The 21840-nt window shown below is 44.4% G+C and overlaps 1 protein-coding gene across 1 annotated transcript in view; it reads left to right on the forward strand.

Moving 5' to 3' along the window:
• The window catches only part of COL19A1 (collagen type XIX alpha 1 chain), a 221109-nt gene that overhangs the window by 114450 nt on the left and 84819 nt on the right, over positions 1-21840 (forward strand). The window contains exons 16-17 of the mRNA XM_054169651.1: positions 391-426; positions 16653-16706. Of these exons, the coding sequence (XP_054025626.1) occupies positions 391-426; positions 16653-16706 (90 nt within the window). The remainder of the gene's footprint in view (positions 1-390; positions 427-16652; positions 16707-21840) is intronic.

Below are 21840 nucleotides of genomic sequence, written 5' to 3' on the forward strand. Positions count from 1 at the left end.
CTAATTCTGTGAGGATCTGAGGCAGTCAGATGTCCTTACATATGTGAGCTGTCACACTGGCTTCAGCGGCCACCTTGTGCACACAAGCTGCAGCTTGTGCCTTTAACAGATGCAAATAGATTTGGGAGGATTTCTGCTTTTTTTTTTAAGCTGGGATTCATTTATGCAGAGATTTGCCTTCCCCTCCCGTTTTTCCCCCTCTCTTTTTCCATCTAACCTGTGGTGACCTCTGTGCCCTTAATGGGTGTTGCTTCCCTCACATCTTTCCCTCAGCACAGCACGGTGTGATGGCCACACTGAATTGTCTTCTGCATATACTCTAAAATGCCCTGAGGTTAAATGTGTGTCACTCAAGAGCTTCCTGACTTCTTTACTCTCTCTTTGACCCAGGGAGATTCAGGACCTCCAGGACCAGCTGCCTTGAGTGTAAGTAGATGCAAAGCGAAATCAGATGAAAGGGAATCACTGAGAGAGAAGTGGTGCAGTTCTGAGCTTCTTTGCAATGTAAATGCTTCCATTATTGTCTGTTTAGAATGGCTCCCTGTTTTCTATGTCATTTCAAAGGCAAAGTAAAGGGAATTTTATAAATATAAAGCAAACAAGCATGTTTAAAACCTCCTTTCCCAACAAGAATCTTACTTGGTTTCATTTTTGGGGGGTGTGTGGTATTTTGTTTGCTTCTTTGTTTCATTTGTATTTGTATTTGTAATCTTTAACCTTTAATTTGTATTTATGTCAGGTTTCATCTTTATTTTTATTTGTTTACTTCTTATTATTTTTCTTCACATTTCTACTTTCTATTTTAAAAATATTGATTTTTATTTGCAATTTGCTTTTATTTCTTATTTTTAGCTTTTTTTTTTTTTTGAATTCTCGATTTTTAGCTTTAATTTTTCTAAATGTTGTTTTTTATTTTACATCTGGCTTTATTTTTGGTATTGTAAAATTTGTATGTGGGTCAGAGTGGCTGGAGAGCAGCCAGGCAGAGAGGGACCTGGGGGTGCTGGTCGATGGTAGGCTGAACAGTGTGCCCAGGCAGCTAAGAGGGCCAATGGCATCCTGGCCTGCATCAGGAACAGTGTGGCCAGCAGGAGCAGGGAGGTCATTCTCCCCCTGTATGCTGCACTGGTTAGGCCAAACCTTGAGTCCTGTGTCCAGTTCTGGGCCCCTCAGTTTAGGAAAGATGTTGAGCTGCTGGAAGGGGTCCAGAGAAGGGCAACAAAGTTGGTGAGGGGTTTGGAACACAAGCCCTGTGAGGAGAGGCTGAGGGAGCTGGGGCTGCTTAGCCTGGAGAAGAGGAGGCTCAGGGGAGACCTTCTTGCTGTCTACAACTCCCTGAAGGGAGGTTGTAGCCAGGTAGGGGTTGGTCTCTTCTCCCGAGCAGCCAGCACCAGAACAAGAGGACACAGTCCCAGGCTGCACCAGGGGAGGTTTAGGCTGGAAGTTAGGAAGAAGTTCTATACAGAGGGAGTGATTGCCCATTGGAATGGGCTGCCCGGGGAGGTGGTGGAGTCACCATCCCTGGAGGTGTTCAGGAGGAGACTTGATGGGGAGCTTGGTGCCATGGTTTAATTGATTAGTGGTGTTGGATTGGTTGATAGGTTGGACTCGGTGATCTTGAAGGTCTCTTCCAACCTGGTCCATTCTATTCTATTCTATTCTATTCCATTCTATTCTATTCTATTCTAATTTTTTATTGTTATTATTTTTTTATTCTTAATCTTTAGCTTTCATTTTTTTAAATGTTATTTTTTATTTTTAATCTGGTTTTCTTTTTAACTTTGCTGATTTTTAATTTGTACCTTTATAATCACTTAAAAAGTTACTTTTTCTTTTTGCTTTAATTTTTAAAATTTTTATTATTTTTATTCTTAATTTTTATTTTTACTGTTAAAAAAATGTGTTTTTTTTATTTTTAATCTGGTTTTATTTTTATTTTTGCTAATTTTTTAAATTTTCACCTTTCATTTATGGTCATTTTGAAAGTTACATTTTATTTTTAATTTATTTTGAGTTTTATTTTTGATATTTTGTTATTCTTAATTTTTATTTTTTAATGTTGTTTTTTATTTTTAATTTAATTTTCTTTTTACTATTTTTACTTTTTATTTTTAGTTAATAATTTTTAAAAACATACTTTTCAGTTTTGATCTGGTTTTTTTAATTTCTATTTTATCATTCCTTTAATTTTTAATTTTTTATATTGATTTACATTTTATTATTATTATTTTTATGTTTTTTATTTATTTAAGTTTTATTTTCTTTTATTTTTATTTATTTTAACATTTTGTATTTAGATTGATAGAATGGGTTGTGTTGGAAGGGACAGTAAAAATTAGCTAATTTCATCCTCCCTGGCATGAGCAGTTCTGGGCCCCTCAGTTTAAGAAGGACATTGAGACACTTGAACATGTCCAGAGAAGGGCAACGAGGCTGGGGAGAGGCCTTGAGCACAGCCCTGTGAGGAGAGACTGAGGGAGTTGGGGTTGTTTAGCCTGGAGAAGAGGAGGCTCAGGGAAGACCTTACTGCTCTCTACAACTACCTGAAGGGAGGTTGTAGCCAGGTGGGGGGTGGTCTCTTCTCCCAGGCAAGCAGCACCAGAACAAGAGGACACAGTCTCAAGCTGCGCCAGGGGAGGTTTAGGCTGGAGGTGAGGAGAAAGTTCTTCCCAGAGAGAGCTGTTGGCTATTGGAATGTGCTGCCCAGGGAGGTGGTGGAGTCCCCATCCCTGGAGGTGTTCAAGAGGGGACTGGATGTGGCACTTGGTGCCATAGTTTAGTAGTCATGAGGTGTTGGGTGACAGGTTGGACTTGATGATCCTTGAGGTCTTTTCCAACCTTATTGATTCTATGATTCTATTCTATGATTTGGGACTCGTGCATGATGTCATAAATTTTGTCCTCTGCTTACAGCAGTTTCTGCTTTTTCCTAGTGTGGAAATGATTTATTTCTTCTTTCAGCAAAATGAATCGTTATGCTGGGGAGCAGGGGGAGAGGAGAATGAGTGAAATGAGAAGAGAATATGAAAGTAATAATCAAAGTCCAAAATACATTTGGGCAAGGGAAGGAGGGAATACCAAAAGGGACTTTCTTTTTTTGCTCAAACTGGACAACTGGGCCTGGGTCAGCGACCTTCTGCCCCAGAGCAAATGCATATTGAGACAGGTGGGGAATGATAGCATTGCAGAGTTCTGCTCTTCCTTCCCTATATATAGGGCTTGCTGTGACAGGATGAGGGGCAATGGCTTCTAGCTGGAGGAGGGGAGATTGAGACTGGAGATTAGGAAGAAATTCTTTACAGTGAGGGAAGCCAGACCTGATTTGGAGATGAGGCTTTCTGGGATGATAGAGACATACCTAAGAAGTTTGCTTCCCTCATCCCTTGCTGGTAGCCCAGAGAGGTGGTGGAGCCCCACGCCTGGAGACATTCAAAATGCAACTTGATGGGGCCCAGAGCAACCTGATCTGTTTAAACATGTTAGAGGGGAGATTTAGACTGGATATTAGGGAGAAATTCTTTAGAGTGAGGGTGGTGAGACACTGGAACAGGTTGTCCAGGGAGGTTGTGGATGCCCCCTCCCTGGAATTGTTCAGGGCCATGTCAGATGAGGATGTTGAGCAACCTGGGCTAGTGGAAGGTGTCCCTGCCCATGGCAGGAGGGGTGGAACTAGATGACCTTTAAGGCCTCTTCCAACCCACCCCAGTCCATGATTCTGTATTTCCATAGCAATCATACAGCAGTGAAGTAATTCTATGGGTCTGGAATGGAAATGTACAGACTTTATGTACAGGAATTACTCATTTCAGTAGCTCTAAACAGGTTTGGTAGGTGCATTATACATGCAAACACCTCCTCGTAGCTCATATTGTTAACTTTGACATACAGGTGGATATTTAAGCCTCTAAAGGTTGTGTTTGGGGAAGGTTTTTTTCCCCATGGAATCATCCTACATAAGCAGAGGATAGTTTGGGTTGAAAGGGACCTCAAAGGTCATTCAGTACCATGCCCACTGCCATGGGCAAGGACACCTCCTACCAGACCAGCTTGCCTAAAGCCCCATCCAACCTGGCCTTGAGCACTTTCAGTGTTGGAGCCCCCAGAACTCTGAGCAACCTATTCCAGTGCCTCATCACCCTCCACAGCTACCTGAAAGGAGGTTGTAGCCAGGAGGGGGTTGGTCTTTTCTCCCAGGCAACCAGAACAAGAGGACACAGTCTCAAACTGTGCCAGGGGAAGTTTAGGCTGGAGGTGAGGAGGAACTTCTTCACTGAGAGAGTTGTTAGCCATTGGAATGTATTGCCCAGGGAGTCACCATCCCTGGAGGTATTCAAGAGGAGATTGGACGTGGCACTTGGAACCATGGTTTAGTAGTCATGAGGTCTGTGGTGACAGGTTGGACTTGATGATCTTTGAGGTCTTTTCCAACCTTATTGATTCTATGATTCTATGATGAAGACTTTCTTCCTAATGTCTAATCCAAATCCAGCTTCTTTCAGTTTGAAGCCAAACTATTAATGCTGTAGATAGCTCTTCCCCAGGCAACTATTCATGCTCAGATAGAATTCTATCTGTGTTTATCAGACCTGTTAGCAAAATTATTTGTTCTGGTTTTGATGCTGCCTGCAATATTATTTTTTTGCACAGTGTTTTAAAGATCTCTGAAATCATGCAATTACTAACATTTTCTAGAGTAATATGCCAATTCTTACTTTCTAAGGCACCAGACATGCATTTATTTTGTCTCCTCACTTCTGATGGTAGTTTTCTGGGAGTAGTACATAAGCCACAATTGATTCTCATCCTTTGTCTATGCTGTCTTTAATTTCTCTGGCATGTTCTTGATGGCTGGACTCAATGTTCTTAGAGGTCTTTTCACAGATTACATCAGGTTGGAAGGGACGCTCAAAGATCATCTTGGCCAGCCTCCCTTCAGTCAGCAGGGACACTTCCAACTAAATCAGGCTGCTCAGATCATATCTAGTCTGATCTTGAGTATCTCAGCTACATCCCTGGGCAACCTGTTCCAGTATTTCACTTCTCTCATTGTAAACAACTTCCTCCTGATATCCAACCTAAATCTCCCCTGCTCCTCTCCATCTGAAATAATTTTCTGACTCTATATTCCTGTGAATTACTCTGTAAATACTAGATATCTCTTCTCTTTAGTACTTTTCAAGTGTCTTACAATGCATGCTGGGAATATATTTTGACCTCTTCAGCTTGGAGCAGAGGAGCCTGAGGCATGCCCTCATGCATGGTGATAAAGATGTGTGGGGCAGTATTGGGAGGATGGAGCCAGGCTCTGCTCAGGGATGTCCAATGACAGGCCAAGGGGCAAGGGCTGTAAGCTGGAGCAGAGGAGATGCCACAGAAACAGAAAGGAAAATTTTTCACTGTGAGAGTGCCATAGCCCTGGAGCAGGCTGCCCAGAGAGGTTGTGGAGTCTCCTCTGGAGACATTCAAAACCCATCTGCATGTGTTCCTGGGTGACCTGCCCTAGGTGATCCTGCTTTGCCAAGGGAGTTGGACTGGATGATCTCTGGAGGTCTCTGTGATCCTGTGACCTTTTCTCCCTAACCATGCCCATTTTGTGCAGGGGATATGTCTAGTCTTGAAAAGTTTAAAGCTCCTTGATCAGTTGCACTGTAGCTGAGGGCCCTTCAGAAGACAACCAGGAGGGTCTGCACCGCTCTGCTGCGTGGTTTTGTCCACTGCCAGGTGGAACTGAGCGGCAGGAGCTGGGGACCGGCTTGCGGAGGAGCACAGCTGGCTCTGCAGCCTGCCCCGCTCTGCTATCCCCAGCTTAAGCCTGGTGCATGCCGTGGCAGAAGAGTGACAGGTGAGGGAAGGTAGCACAGCCACCCCGTGTAAAATATCTGATAACGATTCCTCCCGACACCCGATCCGCTGCTCCTAGTTCCTGAGGGAAGCGAGCGTCCGTCCCTACGTTCCTGCCGACCTATCCCTTACAGGAGTTATAAAATACTCATCCAGATGGCACCAAGTGTTTATGCAGAAGCCGAGGCTTAAGTCACTCACAGACAGAAGTCCTCAAGACTTGCTTACTAAACAGATAGTTGGAATGTTGGCTGCCGGTTAAATCGAGCTGAAGGAAGCTGCAGCACAAGTGCCGGCGCAGAGGCGGCCGCGGGAGGAAGCCGCAGATTCAGGCTGGGGCAAGCTCTGCCCTGGCTTTTGGCTCTGCCCTCCCTAAACAAACATCAGCGACAGGTTACACAGCTCTCCCCTCAGAGCCTCAGCAGTTATTCCTGCACAGCTAAAATTCACTTTGTTTGGCATTCGGTCCGTTTGGCATCTGTGTGGCACCCTGAAGAGGAGGCAGCCGGGATCCCGGTGTTGCTGCTGTTGTAAAGAGCAGCAGCATTTTCACACAATCACCAAGGTTGGAAAAGACCTCAAAGATCACCAAGTCCAACCTGTCACCACAGACCTCATGACTAAACCATGGCATTATTCTTCCTCAAAAATCCTGTGCCACTTTTGGTTTATCTTGCCTTCTGCCCACCACTCCTTACTTGTCTCCAAGTGGAAAAGATCATTTATCTGGAATGATGTTTATTACTTCAGGAGGGGACACAGCCCTTCCAGAGGAGAAGACAAAATGTTAATGGTTGGAAGGGACCTGTGGAGAGCCTACAGTCCAACCCCCCTGCCAGAGCAGGAGCATAGAATCCAGCACAGGTCACACAGGAACACATCCAGACAGGGACTGAACATCTCCAGAGAAGGAGATTCCACAACCTCTCTGGGCAGCCTGCTCCAGTGCTCTGTGACCCTCACAGTGAAGAAGTTCTTCCTCATGTTGAGGTGGAACCTCCTGTGCTGTAGTTTCATCCTTTGCCCCTTGTTCTATCACAGGGCACAAGTGAGCAGAGGCTGTCCCTTCCTTCCTGACCCCCAGCCCTCAGATATTGATAGACATTGATCAGATCCCCTCTCAGCCTTCTCCTCTTTAGACTAAACAGCTCCAGGGCTCTCAGCATTTCCTCATCAGGCAGTGGTCCAGTCCCTTCAGCCTCCTTGTAGGCCTTCCTTGGACTCTCTCAAGTAGATCCCCGTCCCTCCTGAACTGGGGAGCCCAGAACTGGATTCCGGGTGAGGCCTCACCAGGACAGAATAGAAGGGGAGGAGAACCTCCCTGGACCTGCTGGCCACACTCCTCTTAATGCACCCCAGGATCCCATTGGCCTTCTTGGCCACCAGGGCACATTGCTGTCCCATGGAGAACTTTTATATCTAGAAGCATGGGAGCAGGTGCTATTAAAATTACCCACCTGTAGTGAAATACAAGATGTTTTAGCAGCTTCACTCTGGTTTTTATCTTCTTTATGCAGTAAAACTGATACTTAAAGAAGGTACAAGTGAAGATGGATATCTTAGCCTCACAGAAAATGTGCTGTTCAGGGTTTTACAGACTGCTAAATTGGAATGAATGTGATGGATATGTCCTTCATTACAAAAATGATTTGCAAATAGTCCCATATTCAATAGGCATTGATGTAAAGAATCATTTTGAATTACCCCTCAGGATTTTACATGATACTTTCACTTTATTCTATTTTATGCCTTAGAGAATCAACCCCTGTCTATTACAAGTGCTAGGCTCATAAAACATGAGCTTCTGTGAAATGACTCTTCCAATTTCCCTTTGAAATTGCTGTCTCTGGAGCAAAATAGATTTCAAGTTAAATTACCAGAGAGAGCGCTACAGAAATGACCAAACCCAAGCATGATGAGATCAGTGAGGAGCATATTTGCTGTTTGCTTCAGTAATCAGTTATCATGGAAATGCAACAGATCATGTTTTCTGCCAGGCTGAAGCACTTGGGCTAAATGCTGCCTCCTTTCCCACAGATGTGGATGGATTGGCAGTGGTTTAGAAAGCAAAGTCGTGGCCCGTTCCACTTTGCACACACCTGATTACTGCAGCAGCAGTAAGAGGCCAAACCTGGGGTACAAACCTTACACCTTCCTATCTTGACTTCATTAAGAATATCATGGAATGATTTCAGTTGGAAAACAGCAAGTCCAACCATTCTCTAACTCTACCAAGGCTGGAGCTAAACCATAGCCCTCAGCACCACAGCTCTGCCTCTTCGAAACACCTCCAGGGATGGGGGTTGAACCACCTCCCTGGGCAGCCTGTGACAGTATTTGAGAACCCTTTCAGTCAATATCCAACCTAAATAACCCCTGGTGCAACTTGAGGCCATCTCTTCTTGTTCTGTCACTTGTTACTAGGGAGAAGAGACCAACCCCCACCTCACTCCAACCTCCTTACAGAGAGCTGTAAAGAGGGAGAAGGTTTCCACTCAACCTTCTTTTTTAAAGACCAAACAACCCCACCCCTTACAAGACCTGTTCTCCACACCTTTCACCAGCTTTATTGCCCTTCTCTGGTCCCACTCCAGCACCTTAGTGTCTTTCTTGGAGTGAGGGCCTAGGAACTTGACCCAATACTCAAGGTGTGGGCTCCCACTCTGGAGTACAGGCACAATCTTTTCCCTGGTCCTGCTGGTCACACCATAACTGATCCAGGCCAGGATGCTGATGTCCAGTTCTAGAGCCTTCAACAAAGGGTGTAGACCAGATGGAGAGGGTGCAGAGGAGTGCCACAAAGATGATCAGAGGGCTGGAGAACCTCTCCTGTGAAGATAGGCTGGAAGAATTGGGGCTGTTCAGCCTGGAGAAGAGAAAGCTCCAAGGAGACCTCAGAGCTGCATTTCAATACCTGACGGGGCCCTACAGGAAGGCTGGGGAGGGACTGTTCAGAAGGGCCTGTGGGGATAGGATGAAGGCCAGTGGTTTGGAACTGGAGCAGGGCAGATTTAGGTTGGACATCAGGAGGAAGTTCTGCACAATGAGAGTGGTGAAATACTGGGACAGGTTGCCCAGGGATGTGGTTGAGGCTCCATCCCTGGAGACATTCAAGATCAGCCTTGATGTGTCCCTGTGCAGCCTGCTCTAGTTGGAGCTGTCCCTGCTGCCTGCAGAGGGGTTGGATAGGACAACCTCTAAGGGTCTCTTCCAACTCAATGCAATCTGTGAATTTACCTTCAGTATGGTACAAACAGGCCAAAGAAAAAAAATATCCTCAGAGGTCATGTAGAGGAATGGCAGTCATGACCTGCACAGTGGAACTTGCTGTCTGGTAATACCTCCAGATAACTAGAGGAATTTAAGGCCTAACTGAACTCCATCTTGATGCAATCCTGTCCTGGATGCTGGGACATTCTTGCATGAGTGCAGCCACAGCAGTGCCATCCATTCCACGAGGAGCATTTGGATGGCTGGGGAATGCTCTTCAGGTCAGTGAGGCCACAACTCTTGACTGCGATCACACCTTGTCCTTTCTCAGAAAGCTGGAAATCCATGGCCACTTTTTTTTTAAGCTGACTGTTGATCTGTGTGATTCTCTGCTGCTCTGCTTGTGGCTTTTACAAGGGAGATCGTTGTATGTTTAATTCATCACTGTGACAGCTTCTCTTTACCCTGCTGAGGACTTTGGATGGAGGAAGTAGGTCAAGCCCCTGTGGTGGGAATTGCTCACCAATTCACTTGGAAAAAGGTTTAAGTGTTGATTTGGTTTCAGTAGAGCTATGCCTTCCTGTTTAGAAACCAAACTGCTTATCCAAATCACCTCTGTTCTAGCTGGGGCTTTTTAAGAGCAAGATCCAGCATTATAAAAACCTGCATAATTAAATGGTTTAAACATTGACTTATTGCTGCCTTACAAGGAGGCCTTTCTGCCCCCTAATTTAGGCTGTGTCTCTGTCTTTGGTTGACTCCTCTCACTAAGCTACAAACACTTTCTCCCTGTCTAGTAGCATTTATTCCATCAAAATTGAGGTCAAGTGTTTGCTGGAATTCATAGTGAGGGGGAAAAAAAATGGAGGGGAGTAGTTTGGGTATAGACCAGAGAAACCAGTCTATACCCAGTGAAGTCATGGTTGTGGCTTAATTAGATCTGCCTGATTACTGTTAGAATTTGCCATATCCCATGAAGTCACATGTCTGTGCATTCAGTCCATATTCCATCCTTCTCTGTCTGTGGCGGTCCGCTCCCTTCGGTGGGGTTTGTGTACCCACTGTGCTATGAGTCAAGAATCTGATCTTCCTGCTTCAGAGTAGAGTCTCCATCTCATTCAAAACCTACCCAGGAGTTATTCCTGTGTGATTTACTCTGGGTGATCCTGCTCCAGCAGTGAAGTTGCATTAAATGATCTTTAGAGGTCCCTTCCAATCCCTAACATTCTATGATCTCCAGAAGTTAAATAGGGGTAAGATCTAAGTAGATACTATGGTCTGCCTTCCTACAAGTATATACTTCTGCCCTGGTGAGACCACACCTGCAATACTGTGTCCACTTTTGGACTCCCCAGTTCGAGACAGGGATCTGCTGGAGAGACTCCAATGGAGAGCAATGAGGATGACTGGGTGACTTGAACATCTCTTTTATGAAGAAAGACTGAGAGCCCTGGGGCTGTTTAGCCTGGGGAAGGCTGAGAGGAGATCTGATCAAAGTCTATCAGTATCTGAGGTGTAGGTGTCAGGATGAAGGTGCCAGGCTCTTTTGGTGATGCCCTATGATAGAACACAGAACAAAGGGTGCAAGCTGGAACCCAGAAGGTTCCACCTCAACAGAGGAGAAACTTCTTCACTGTGAGGGTGCTGGAGCCCTGGGGCAGGCTGCCCAGAGAGATTGTGGAATCACCTTCTATAGAGACTTTCAAAGCCCACCTGGATGCATTCCTGTGTGACCTGCCCTAAGTGATTCTGCTTTGGCAGGGGGGTCGGACTGGATGATCTCTGGAAGTCTTTTCCAACCCCTACCATTCTCTGATACTTTTCTCTGCTAAGCTGTTATGCTCACAGAATCTCCATGGTTGGAAAAGACCTCTAAACTCATCAAGTCCAACCATTCATGGCAAAGTTCTGTAGGGGTCCAACAGAGGGTGATTTATTTGTCCTTTTAGACAGATGCCACTGCAGGGAAGTTTTCTTTCATCCCTTCTGCAGCTTTCTTCCTCGGTTGTTTCTGCAGGATCTCATTCAGCAAATGCTGATCAGGAGCAGGGTTGCTAAGTCACTTGCATTGCACAGCCCTGATAGTTAACATGGCCCACGTTGTGCTGTCACTTTTTAAACTGAAGATCCCACTGCAGCTGTGTGAACTTTAGCTCCCTTTCAATGTCAGGATATGGCTCCTTGTACAGGGTAGTCCTCCCTGCCTCCTTACCAATTGTAAGCTGCTCTCCTCCCTTTCCTCGAAGATAAACCTCCTTATCTAGTTCCTTTCTCTGGACAATAATATTGTAGAGAGAAGAAAAAAATAATAAAATGAGGTCCTGGACCAAAATGTTGGCTATTAATTATCATGATTGTGCAGCAACCTTCGTGTGTAATTCGTGTCCCCATTGTACAGAGATGTGAGGCTAAGTATTTCCTCCTCCATAAAACAGACCTTACAGGTTCTCATCTTGCAGGAAGTTGTCAGAGAAAATGAAATATGACCAAAACAAAATTCCACCTCTTCCTGAATTCCCAGAATTTCTCTACAAAGGTCTGTCTACAGGCAGAGATCTCTGCAAGTTCCACAGTACCTCGAGGAAAAAGTAGGAGGTGTACAGAGGTCATGTTCTCATATGGGGTTATGGATTTGAGCTTGTCTTTAACTGAGCTGTAATTAACTTTCTTTGCTTTATTTATTGGACATCCATATTTTACTTCCATAAACTTTTGGGGAATGATGGAAACACTGCACATCAGTTTTGTTGGAGATCCTAAACCTTGTGTTGCTTACATAGATTCAGAGGTTGGAAGGAATCTTAAAGATCATCTAGTTCCAATCTAGACCTCTCACTAGCCCAGGCTGCTCAAGGCCTCATCCAACAGCTCCAGGGAGGGACAATCCACAACCTCCCTGGGCAACCTGTTCCAGTGTCTCACCACCCTTACTCTAAAGAATTTCTTCCTAATATCACAGAATCACAAAATTACTGAGGCTGGAATAGACCTCTGAGGTCAAGTCCAACCTATGACTTAATACCACCACATCGACCAGACAATGTCATCAAGTGCCACATCCAACCTTTCCTTAAACACCTCCAGGAACAGTGACTCCATTCCAGTGTCTAATTACCCTTTCCACGAGGAAGTGCTTCTTGACATCCAACTAAACCTCCCCTGGCACTAAACACTATCAGCTGAAGTGAAAGGAGAGAGGACAGACTGAGGGAGTTGGGGTTGTTCAATCTGGAGAAGAGAAGACTCCAAGGAGATCTCATTGTGGCCTTCCAGTATCTGAAGGGGGCTACAAGAAAGCTGGGGAGGGACTTTTGAGGGTGTGAGGGAGGGACAGGACTGGGGGGAATGGAACAAAACTAGAAGTGGGTAGATTCAGATTGGATGTTAGGAAGAAGTTCTTCCTCATGAGGGGTGGTGAGACACTGGCACAGATTGCCCAGGGAGGTGGTGGAAGCCTCATCCCTGGAGATTTTAAAGCCAGGCTGGATGTAGCTCTGGGCAGCCTGCTCTGGTGTGAGGTGTCCCTGGCCGTGGCAGCAGGGTTGGAACTGGATGATCTCTCAGGTCCCTTCCAACCCTGACAATTCTATGATTCTATATCCTGCAGTGAAACACTGAGCTACTCCTCTAGCTTCAGTGTTTGAGAGTAGAGGAATTAGAGGAATAGGAAAACTCTTGACCAGCCCACTCTGATTTAAAATTGAAGTTTGACTTCTAGTCACCTTAAACCATCCTGAGCTAGCAGCCTTGGCATGCCCCTTTACTTTCTCAAGGGCTTGCTCTAGTGGGGGTTGGACTAGATAATCTTCACAGGCCCCTTCCAACCCCTACTATTCTGTGAAGCTATCTTGGGAATCAAAGATCCTAAATTAAACTTTCTAAATCAATTGCTGGAAGATGGGTAGGAATTTAGGGGTTTAATAGTTAAACACTCAAAATAAACAGAAGTTCTTCAGTTGTGTTAAATAAATTCTGTAAGAATATGCAGTGTTACACTCAAGACATTTTTATTATACAAAGCAGAATTCCTCAGTGCTTTTGAGTTTTAAAGAAGGAGTTCAGAGTTTGGCCAAATTACTCCAACTGAAGCAGTTCCTGAGTCTGAATAATTTAGTTGGCTATGAATTTAATGTTTTAATATCTAAAACACTTGAACAAAATCAACAGAAGTTCTTTAATTTGGTTAAATAAACCCTGTCAGAATATGCAGTGTTACATTCAGGACTATTTCTATTCTACAAAGCAAAACTCTTCAATCTTGTTGAGTTTTAGAGTTCAGGGTTTGGCCAAATTACTCCAACTGAAGGCATACCTGATTCTGAATAATTTAGATGGGTAGGACTTTAGGGGTTTACTAGTTCAAACACTTAAAATAAACAGGAGTTCTTTAATTTGGTTAAAGAAACCCTGTTAGAATATGCAGTGTTACACTGAAGACATTTTTATTACACAAAGTAGAAGTCCTCAGTGATACTGAGTCTTCAAGAAAGTGTTCAGAGTTTGACCAAATTACTCCAACTGAAGCAGTACCTGAGTCTGGATAATTTAGATGGGTAGGAATTTAGGGGTTTAATACTTCAAACACTAAAGAAATACACCAAAGTTCTTTAATGTGGTTAAATGAACCCTGTTAGAATATGCAGACACTGAAGACATCTTTATTGCACAAAGTAGAACTCCTCAGTGCTTTTGAGTCTTAAAGAAGGAGTTCAGAGTTTGACCACATTACTCCAACTGAAGCAGTACCTGAGTCTGAATAATTTAGATGGCTAGCAATTTAATGGTTTAATATCTAAAACACTTGAACAAAATCAACAGAAGTTCTTTAATTTGGTTAAATAAACCCTGTCAGAATATGCAGTGTTACATCCAAGACTATTTCTGTTCTACAAAGCAGAACTCTTCAGTGTTTCTGAGTTTTAGAGTTCAGGGTTTGGCCAAATTACTCCAACTGAAGCAATACCTGAGTCTGAATAATTTAGATGGGTAGGAATTTAGGGGTTTAATACTTCAAACACTTAAAATAAACAGGAGTTCTTCAGTTGTGTTAAATAAATTCTGTCAGAATATGCAGTGTTACATTCAGGACTATTTCTATTTTACAAAGTGAAACTCTTCAGTGTTTTTGAGATTTAGAGTTCAGGGTTTGGCCATAGTACTTCAACTGAAGGCATACCTGAGTCTGAATAATTTAGATGGGTAGGAATTTAGGGGTTTAATAGTTCAAACACTTAAAATAAACAGGAGTTCTTCAGCTGTGTTAAATAAATTCTGTAAGAATATGCAGTGTTGCACTCAAGACATTTTTATTGCACAAAGTAGAACTCCTCAGTGCTTTTGAGTCTTAAAGAAGGAGTTCAGAGTTTGACCACATTACTCCAACTGAAGCAGTACCTGAGTCTGAATAATTTAGATGGCCATAAATTTAATGGTTTAATATCTAAAACACTTGAACAAAATCAACAGAAGTTCTTTAATTTGGTTAACTAAACCCTGTCAGAATATGCAGTGTTACATCCAAGACTATTTCTGTTCTACAAAGCAGAACTCTTCAGTGTTTCTGAGTTTTAGAGTTCAGGGTTTGGCCAAATTACTCCAGCTGAAGCAGTCCCTGAGTCTGAATAATTGAGATGGCTATAAATTTCATGTTTTAATATATAAAACACTTGAACAAAATCAACAGAAGTTCTATAATTTGGTTAAATAAACCCTGTTAGAATATGCAGTGTTATATCCAAGACTACTTCTATTCTACAAAGCAGAACTCTTCAATGTTGTTGAGTTTTAGAGTTCAGACTCTGACCAAATAACTTCATAGTGTCATAGTATCAGTCAGGGTTGGAAGGGACCACAAGGATCTAGTTCCAAGCCCCCTGCCATGGGCAGGGACACCCCACACTAGATCAGGCTGGCCAGAGCCTCATCCAGCCTGGGCTTAAACACCTCCAGGGACGGCGCCCCAGCCACCTCCCTGGACAACCCATTCCAGGGCTTCACCACTCTCACGGTGAAGAACTTCCTCCTCACCTCCAGCCTGAATCTCCCCACCTCCAGCTTCATTCCATTCCCCCTAGTCCTATCCCTACCTGAGAGCCTGACAAGTCCCTCCCCAGCCTTCTTGTAGCCCCCTTCAGATACTGGAAAGCCACAATTAGGTCACCTCGGAGCCTTCTCTTCTCCAGACTGAACAGCCCCAACTCTTTCAGTCTGTCCTCATAGGAGAGGTGCTCCAGCCCTCTGCTCATCCTCGTGGCCCTTCTCTGGACAGCTTCAGCTGAAGCAGTACCTGACTGTGGGTAATTTAACTGGTTAAGAACTTAATATTTTAATGTTTCAAACACTTAAACAAAAGTTCTTTATTCTTGCTTAAAATGTTAAAGCCTATGCAGTGTTACATTCAGGGCTCTTTTTATTATGCAATGCAGAGCCCTCCAGTGCTTTTTAATGATTACACAGAAACTGGTCCCATGTTTCTTGTTGCTGTAGCGGAATTTGGAGAGTTTCCTCCAAGCAGTTTTGGTTTTTAATTGTATTCCAAGGTGACTCATAAAGTGGGGGGGAGGGGGAGGGGCATTGTGCTGAGTACAGAGCTGTTGTTGGAGGACCTTATGGTTTTATCACAGGTTAATCAGATACCAAATGAAAGCCCCAAGGTGTCAGAAACTGTCTGTGGTTGCAAAGCTCCATGCACCAAGTTCAGAAGAAAGGCTCAGGAGCTGAGGGCATATTCAAATCACTCCAAGACCCTCTGCCAGGTCAGGATAGAGGGTGAGAAAGAAGCAGCAGAAACTGTGATTCTGTCTGCGCCTGCAAAGCTCCTTGCACGCAGTTCAGAGAAAGGCTCAGGAGCTGAGGGCATATTCAAACTACTCCAAGCTCCTGTGCCTGGTCAGGGGGGAGGGAGAAAAAGAAGCAGCAGAAACTGCCTGTGATTCTGTCTGTGCCTGCAAAGCTCCTTGCACCAAATTCAGAAGAAAGGCTCAGGAGTTGAGGGCATATTCAAACTACTCCAAGCTCCTGTGCCTGGTCAGGGAAGAGGGTGAGAAAACAGCAGCTCTGGAGGGTTTGGAGCACAGAGGAAGCTGCTCAAGCCTGGTTCTTACAATACAGCAAGCATAAGGCTCCTACTATATTTAGTCCCCGTTCCCTCCCCTCCCTTTCCTTCCCCTCCCCCTTCAGTGCCTGTATTTGAGTTTGAATTGTGGAGTAAACTGTCATTCAGTTCAGATCTTCTCTTTTTTTTTCCCCCTTCTTATGGCATCCTAACTTAAGAAGATAAATTACGTTTCACACGAGACCAGAGTTAAATATAACCACGCTCCAGCGATGCTGGCTTAACCTCTTCTCTCCCAAAATGATTCAGCCTTTCTATGGAAGAATGTGATTCATCATTATTGTTTGCATGTTTATGTCCCCCTCCTGCCTGGACAGAACATTCTCCTCAAATAAGTTTAGTATGAGGAACCTATGTTTTTTTTACTGGGTAGTAATAAATGCTTCATCTTGACCTCTGGCTCCTGGGCTTAGTCTTCCTCCTATAGAATTGTCGAGGATTAAAATAACAACTGGATGTTATATTTGTTTAATCTTTGCCTTTTCAGGGTCTGCCAGGGCTGGAGGGTCCCCAAGGTCCACCTGGCAAGGAAGGCCAAAGGGTGAGTAAACTTGGCTGAACAGCTGGGGAGTGTGCTAAGTGACCTTGCTGTGTGGCTTCTTTCGAAGGACCGAGAGAAAAAAACGGAAAGGTAGCAGCTGAGAATGAAGCTTTGCCAGCGAGAAAATGAGCTTTGACAGTTGAGGTTTGCCTCCACTCGAAGGAGGTTTAACAATTGCAGCCCCCTAAAGTGTTTTCATGAGTGGCAGCACAGATGTGCTGGAATTCTGAGGGAAAGAACATTCAAACTGCTTACATTTGTTTCCATTTTATTGCCGAGCAAACCCAGAATTTATGGTGTCTAAAACAGGCAGAAGTATGGCTTTAGGGTCATTCTCTGCAATATTAACAGAAACCAGAACTAGTGGCCCAAGTTTTGCTGCAGATGGTGTTATGCAAGTGTCAGAGCATATACAGAGAGGTATAGTAAAGGAGGATTATTAGCCTGGAGAAGAGGAGGCTCAGGGGAGACCTTATTGCTCTCTACAACTGCCTGAAGGGAGGTTGTAGCCAGGAGAGGGTTGGTCTCTTCTCCCAGGCAAGCAGCACCAGAACAAGAGGACACAGTCTCAAGCTGCACCAGGGGAAGTTTAGGCTGGAGGTGAGGAGAAAGTTCTTCCCAGAGAGAGTTGTTAGCCATTAGAATGTGCTGCCCAGGATGGTGGTGGAGTCACTGTCCCTGGAGGTGTTCAAGAGGGGACTGGATGCGGCACTTGGTGCCATGGTTTAGCAGTCATGAGGTGTTGGATGACAGGTTGGACGTGGTGATCTTTGAGGTCTCTTCCAACCTTATTGATTCTATGATTCTATTATTAATTTTATTAATTCTAATTTTACTATAACAGAGCAAATGACTGAGTAGTTTCCCTCTCCTATGTTTTATTTTCCCTGACTTACTGACTCTGGTAGTTCAGTAGAACAGGTAACAAATATTCACCATTATGATACCATAAGGTATGATTCAGTTTTGAGAGTTTGGGGAGACCTCATTGCTCTCTACAGCTCCCTGAAGGGAGTGAGAAGGGGGCAGCCTCTTCTCCTCGGGGGCAAGTGACAGGAGCAGAGAAAAAAGTTTCAAGCTACACCAGGGGAGGTTTAGGCTGGATATTAGGAAATATTTATTCACAGGGAGGGTTCTCAAACATTGTAATGGTCTGCACAGGGCAGTGGTGGAGTCACCATCCCTGGAGGTGCTCAAGCAACCCATGGAGCTGATGCTTAGGGGCATGGTTTAGAGCTGACCCTTCAGTACTGGGTTGAAGGTTGGACTGGACGAGCTTGGAAGTCTCTTCCAACCAAATACATTATGTTATTCTGTGATTTTTGAAGAGTTTACCAATTGGTTTGCTCCCAGAAGCTTGGGAAGATAATTCAAACTCAAACCTTCCAATATTTTCCTGTGAATTGTGCCCAGTTTGTTGTTTTGAAGTTGGAGATCTCAATAATTCTGGCTTTGTTCAGGCATCTTGGTGTTCAGTCTCTCTGTTAAACCACCTCAAGTGGAAGACTTCAGTGTTACTCGTCACTGATCTTAGTCAACCACAGTGAATTATTAAAGACCAGTTTAATATTTCCAGTGCTAGTAATAACAACATTTAAACTGTTCATTTTCTTGTGACAAAATGAGTTCTGACAGCCAGGCCCCAAAGCTGTGCTTCAGTTGGGGTTTTTAAGTTCTGAAAAGAGTACTCAATTTCACTTACACTGAAGAGGGAGATCTGCAAGCTGAGGTCCTTTCTGCTTTACACTAAGGACTGAGGACCATTCAGGGAAAAATGTAGACAGGGAGAATGCAAAGGGATGTGGGGAATGTGCTATTAAGGCCTATTTAATGGCATATTAACATGTAGTTAAGGATTTTGTAATTACTGGGACTCTGTTATGCAATTAAACATCCAGGATGCTGGCAAGGCGTGGACCCAGTTGTAGCATATTTTATAGGGGTTTTTTTGTAGGGGGGTATTGAGGCTTCAGGAACACAGTTCATTAGTTCTCCTATAGGAATAGAAGCCAGAGGGGGGCCATGAAGATGATCAGAGTGCTGGAGCATCTCCCCTGTGGGGACAAGTAGAGTTGGGAGTGTCCAGCCTGGAGAAGAGAAGGCTTCAAGGAGACCTTAGAGCTGCCTTCCAGTACCTGAACAGGGCTACAGGAGAGCTTGGGAGAGAATTTTGACAAGGGCTTGGAGTGATAGGATTAAAGGGAATGGATTGAAGCTTGAGGAGGGGAGATTTAGACTGGACATTGGGAAGAAATTCTTTCCAGTGAGGGTGGTGAGATACTGGAACACGTTGTTCAGGAGGGCACCTCCCTGGAGGTGTTCAGTTCTAGGCGGGATGAGGCCTTGAGCAACCTGAGCTGGTGGAAGGTGACCCTGCCCATGGCAAGGGGTTGAAACTGGATGATCTTCAAGGCCCCTTCCAACACAACCCAGGATAGGATAGGATAGGATAGGATAGGATAGGATAGGATAGGATAGGATAGGATAGGATAGGATAGGATAGGATAGGATAGGGTGGGGTAGGGTAGGGTAGGGTAGGGTAGGGTAGGGTAGGGTAGGGTAGGGTAGGGTAGGGTAGGGTAGGATAAATGTGGCTGGGTTTTCATGACATCACTCTTTGAACTTCATTTGTTGGGGCAAAGATTCAGAGTTCATGCACTGCATTTTGTAGAATGCTGGAGAAATTAATTTGGACCTTGTTGGTTGGTTGTTTTTTTTCCCCCTCATGTTGCAGTGAGAAGGAAGAAGTTTGTCCATTCACCAAGGATATTTGCTGTTCACAAGTAAATTGATAAACAGCTATTTTTGTATCAATAAACCAACTCTCTCACTCCAGTACCTAAACAAATAGGAGCACTGATTCCTTTAGAACCTTGGCCAATGCTCTGAGCCAAAGAAAGGGAGCAGCAAACTGCAGAGCCTCAGCATCTGTCTTTATCTTTTTAGCAGTGAGCTGCTCACACCAATCCTCTTTCTGCTGGCCAAGCATTCATAACCCATTTTGCAGTCTCAATTCAAATGCCATGTGCAGATGCATATCCAATACATTTAATTACACAGCCACACACTGCTCGTAACGAGATTTCTGCTCTGTTTGATGACAAGCAGGGCAGTGCACATCTAATGGCTATTCAATATCCTTGTTTTATTTCATTATGTGTGGCATGTTCCTCCATTCCCCTTCCAGCAGATCTTCCACATGATGTGGAGCTATTGGGTTTGTCATGGGCTGTGGTTTGAAGATTAAAGCTTAACACTGAGTGCTTAACTAAGTGATATTTATTTCTTCCTCCTATTGATCAGACCTAAAAGTGATTTTTGTGCCCATTTTGCAGATTGGACCTGTAACATCAGGAGGGGGAAACCACTGCCAAACCTTTGACAATATCTGTTTAATTTGGATGCCACTCTTAAGAGAACCTGCTCAAGTGTGAGGTGTCCCTGGCCATGGCAGGGGGGGTTGGAACTAAATGATCCTTAAGGTCCCTTCCAACCCTAACAATTCTATGATTCTATTTACTGTTATCCTTTCCTTTCACATTGTACTCTTTTTATTCAAAGTTGTGATTCCCACTCACCTCAGAATCACTCTGAGGGTTTAACTTCTTTGAAAGTTAGGCTTACATTAATAAGGAGTTGAGAGGATTGATTTTAACTGTGAAAGAGAGATCTCAACACACACTACAGTAAGACAGAAGGAACTGAGGAAAATCATAGAATCACAGAATTGTCAGGTTGGAAGGATCATCCAGTTCCCCCTGTCATGGGCAGGGACACCTCACACTACAGCAGGTTGCCCAGAGCCACATCCAGCCTGGCCTTAGAAACCTCCAGGGATGAGGCTTCCACCTCCCTGGGCAACCTGTGCCAGTCTCTCACCACCCTCATGGGGAAGAACTTCCTACCATCTAATCTGTATCTCCCCTCCTCTAGCTTGGATCCATCCCCCCCAGTCCTATCACTCCCTGACATCCTAAAAAGTCCCTCCCCAGCTTTCTTGGAGCCTCCTTCAGATACTGGAAGGCCACAATTAGGTATCCTCAGAGTCTTCTCGTCTCCAGACAGTACAGCCCCAACTCTCTCAGCCTCTGCCTTTAAGAGAGCAGCTCCAGCCCTCTGCTCATCCTCATGGCCCTTCTCTGGACATGTTGCAGCACATCCAGATCTTTGTTGTAATAGAGGCTCCAGAACTGGACACACTGTTCCAGGTGGAGGTCTCAGGAGAGTGGTATAGAGGGGGAGAGTAACCTCCCTTGACCTGCTGGCCACACTTCTCTTGAAGGGCCACAAAACATCAACAGTGTTAATGGGGACGGTGTCAAAATCTGAGAGTCTGACTAAGGGTTTGATTTCTGGTCACTGGGAGAGTTGTGCCAGTAGAAACAGCTGCTCAGACCTTTTCCTCATCCCTCTATGAGCTGTGTTACACCATCTGTGTGCTCTACACTCACCTAATTTTTTTCAGTGTCCTTCTCGTGGGCTTCAGACACTCAACCTGTTACTGCTGAAGCAACTTGATACTATTACACCAATGCTCAGGATGACATCAGGAGCCTCAGAAGGCAGTTAGTCACTACTCAGAAAAGTCCCTGATTACTGACCAACAGCAAAAATAACAGAAAGATGGGGTGATAACCTAGCACTGCATGGAATTTAAACCACAGTGGACACCTACCCCATCTTCCTGCCTTTATTACGTGTCTCAGTATTCCTGCTCTTCAGTTCAATCTCTCTCCTTCACACAATTCCCACCTGAAAGACATCAACCAAAACAGATTGCACAGTTGCCTTTCATTCCTTCCTTCCATTGTTTCTTCTCAGTCCCCCATTTCAGAATGTGCTTCTTATTTTGCACTTGGGGCTGTAGCTTAACCCTCCAATGACTGCTTTTGGTTTGGGTGTTTGTAAGGTCTGATTTGTATTAAAGAGATATTCAAGTGTTTTTCTGTATAATCAAGTCCCCATTCCACTTATATATGGAGAAAACTTCACAGTATCACACTATCACTAAGGTTGAAAGAGACCTCAAAGATCATCAAGTCCAACCTGTCACCACAGACCTCAGACTAGATCATGGCACCAAGTGCCACATCCAATCCCCTCTTGAACCCCTCCAGGGACGGTGACTCCACCA

Source organism: Dryobates pubescens, chromosome 2, assembly GCF_014839835.1.
Source record: "Dryobates pubescens isolate bDryPub1 chromosome 2, bDryPub1.pri, whole genome shotgun sequence".
NCBI classification, from domain to species: Eukaryota; Metazoa; Chordata; class Aves; order Piciformes; family Picidae; genus Dryobates; species Dryobates pubescens.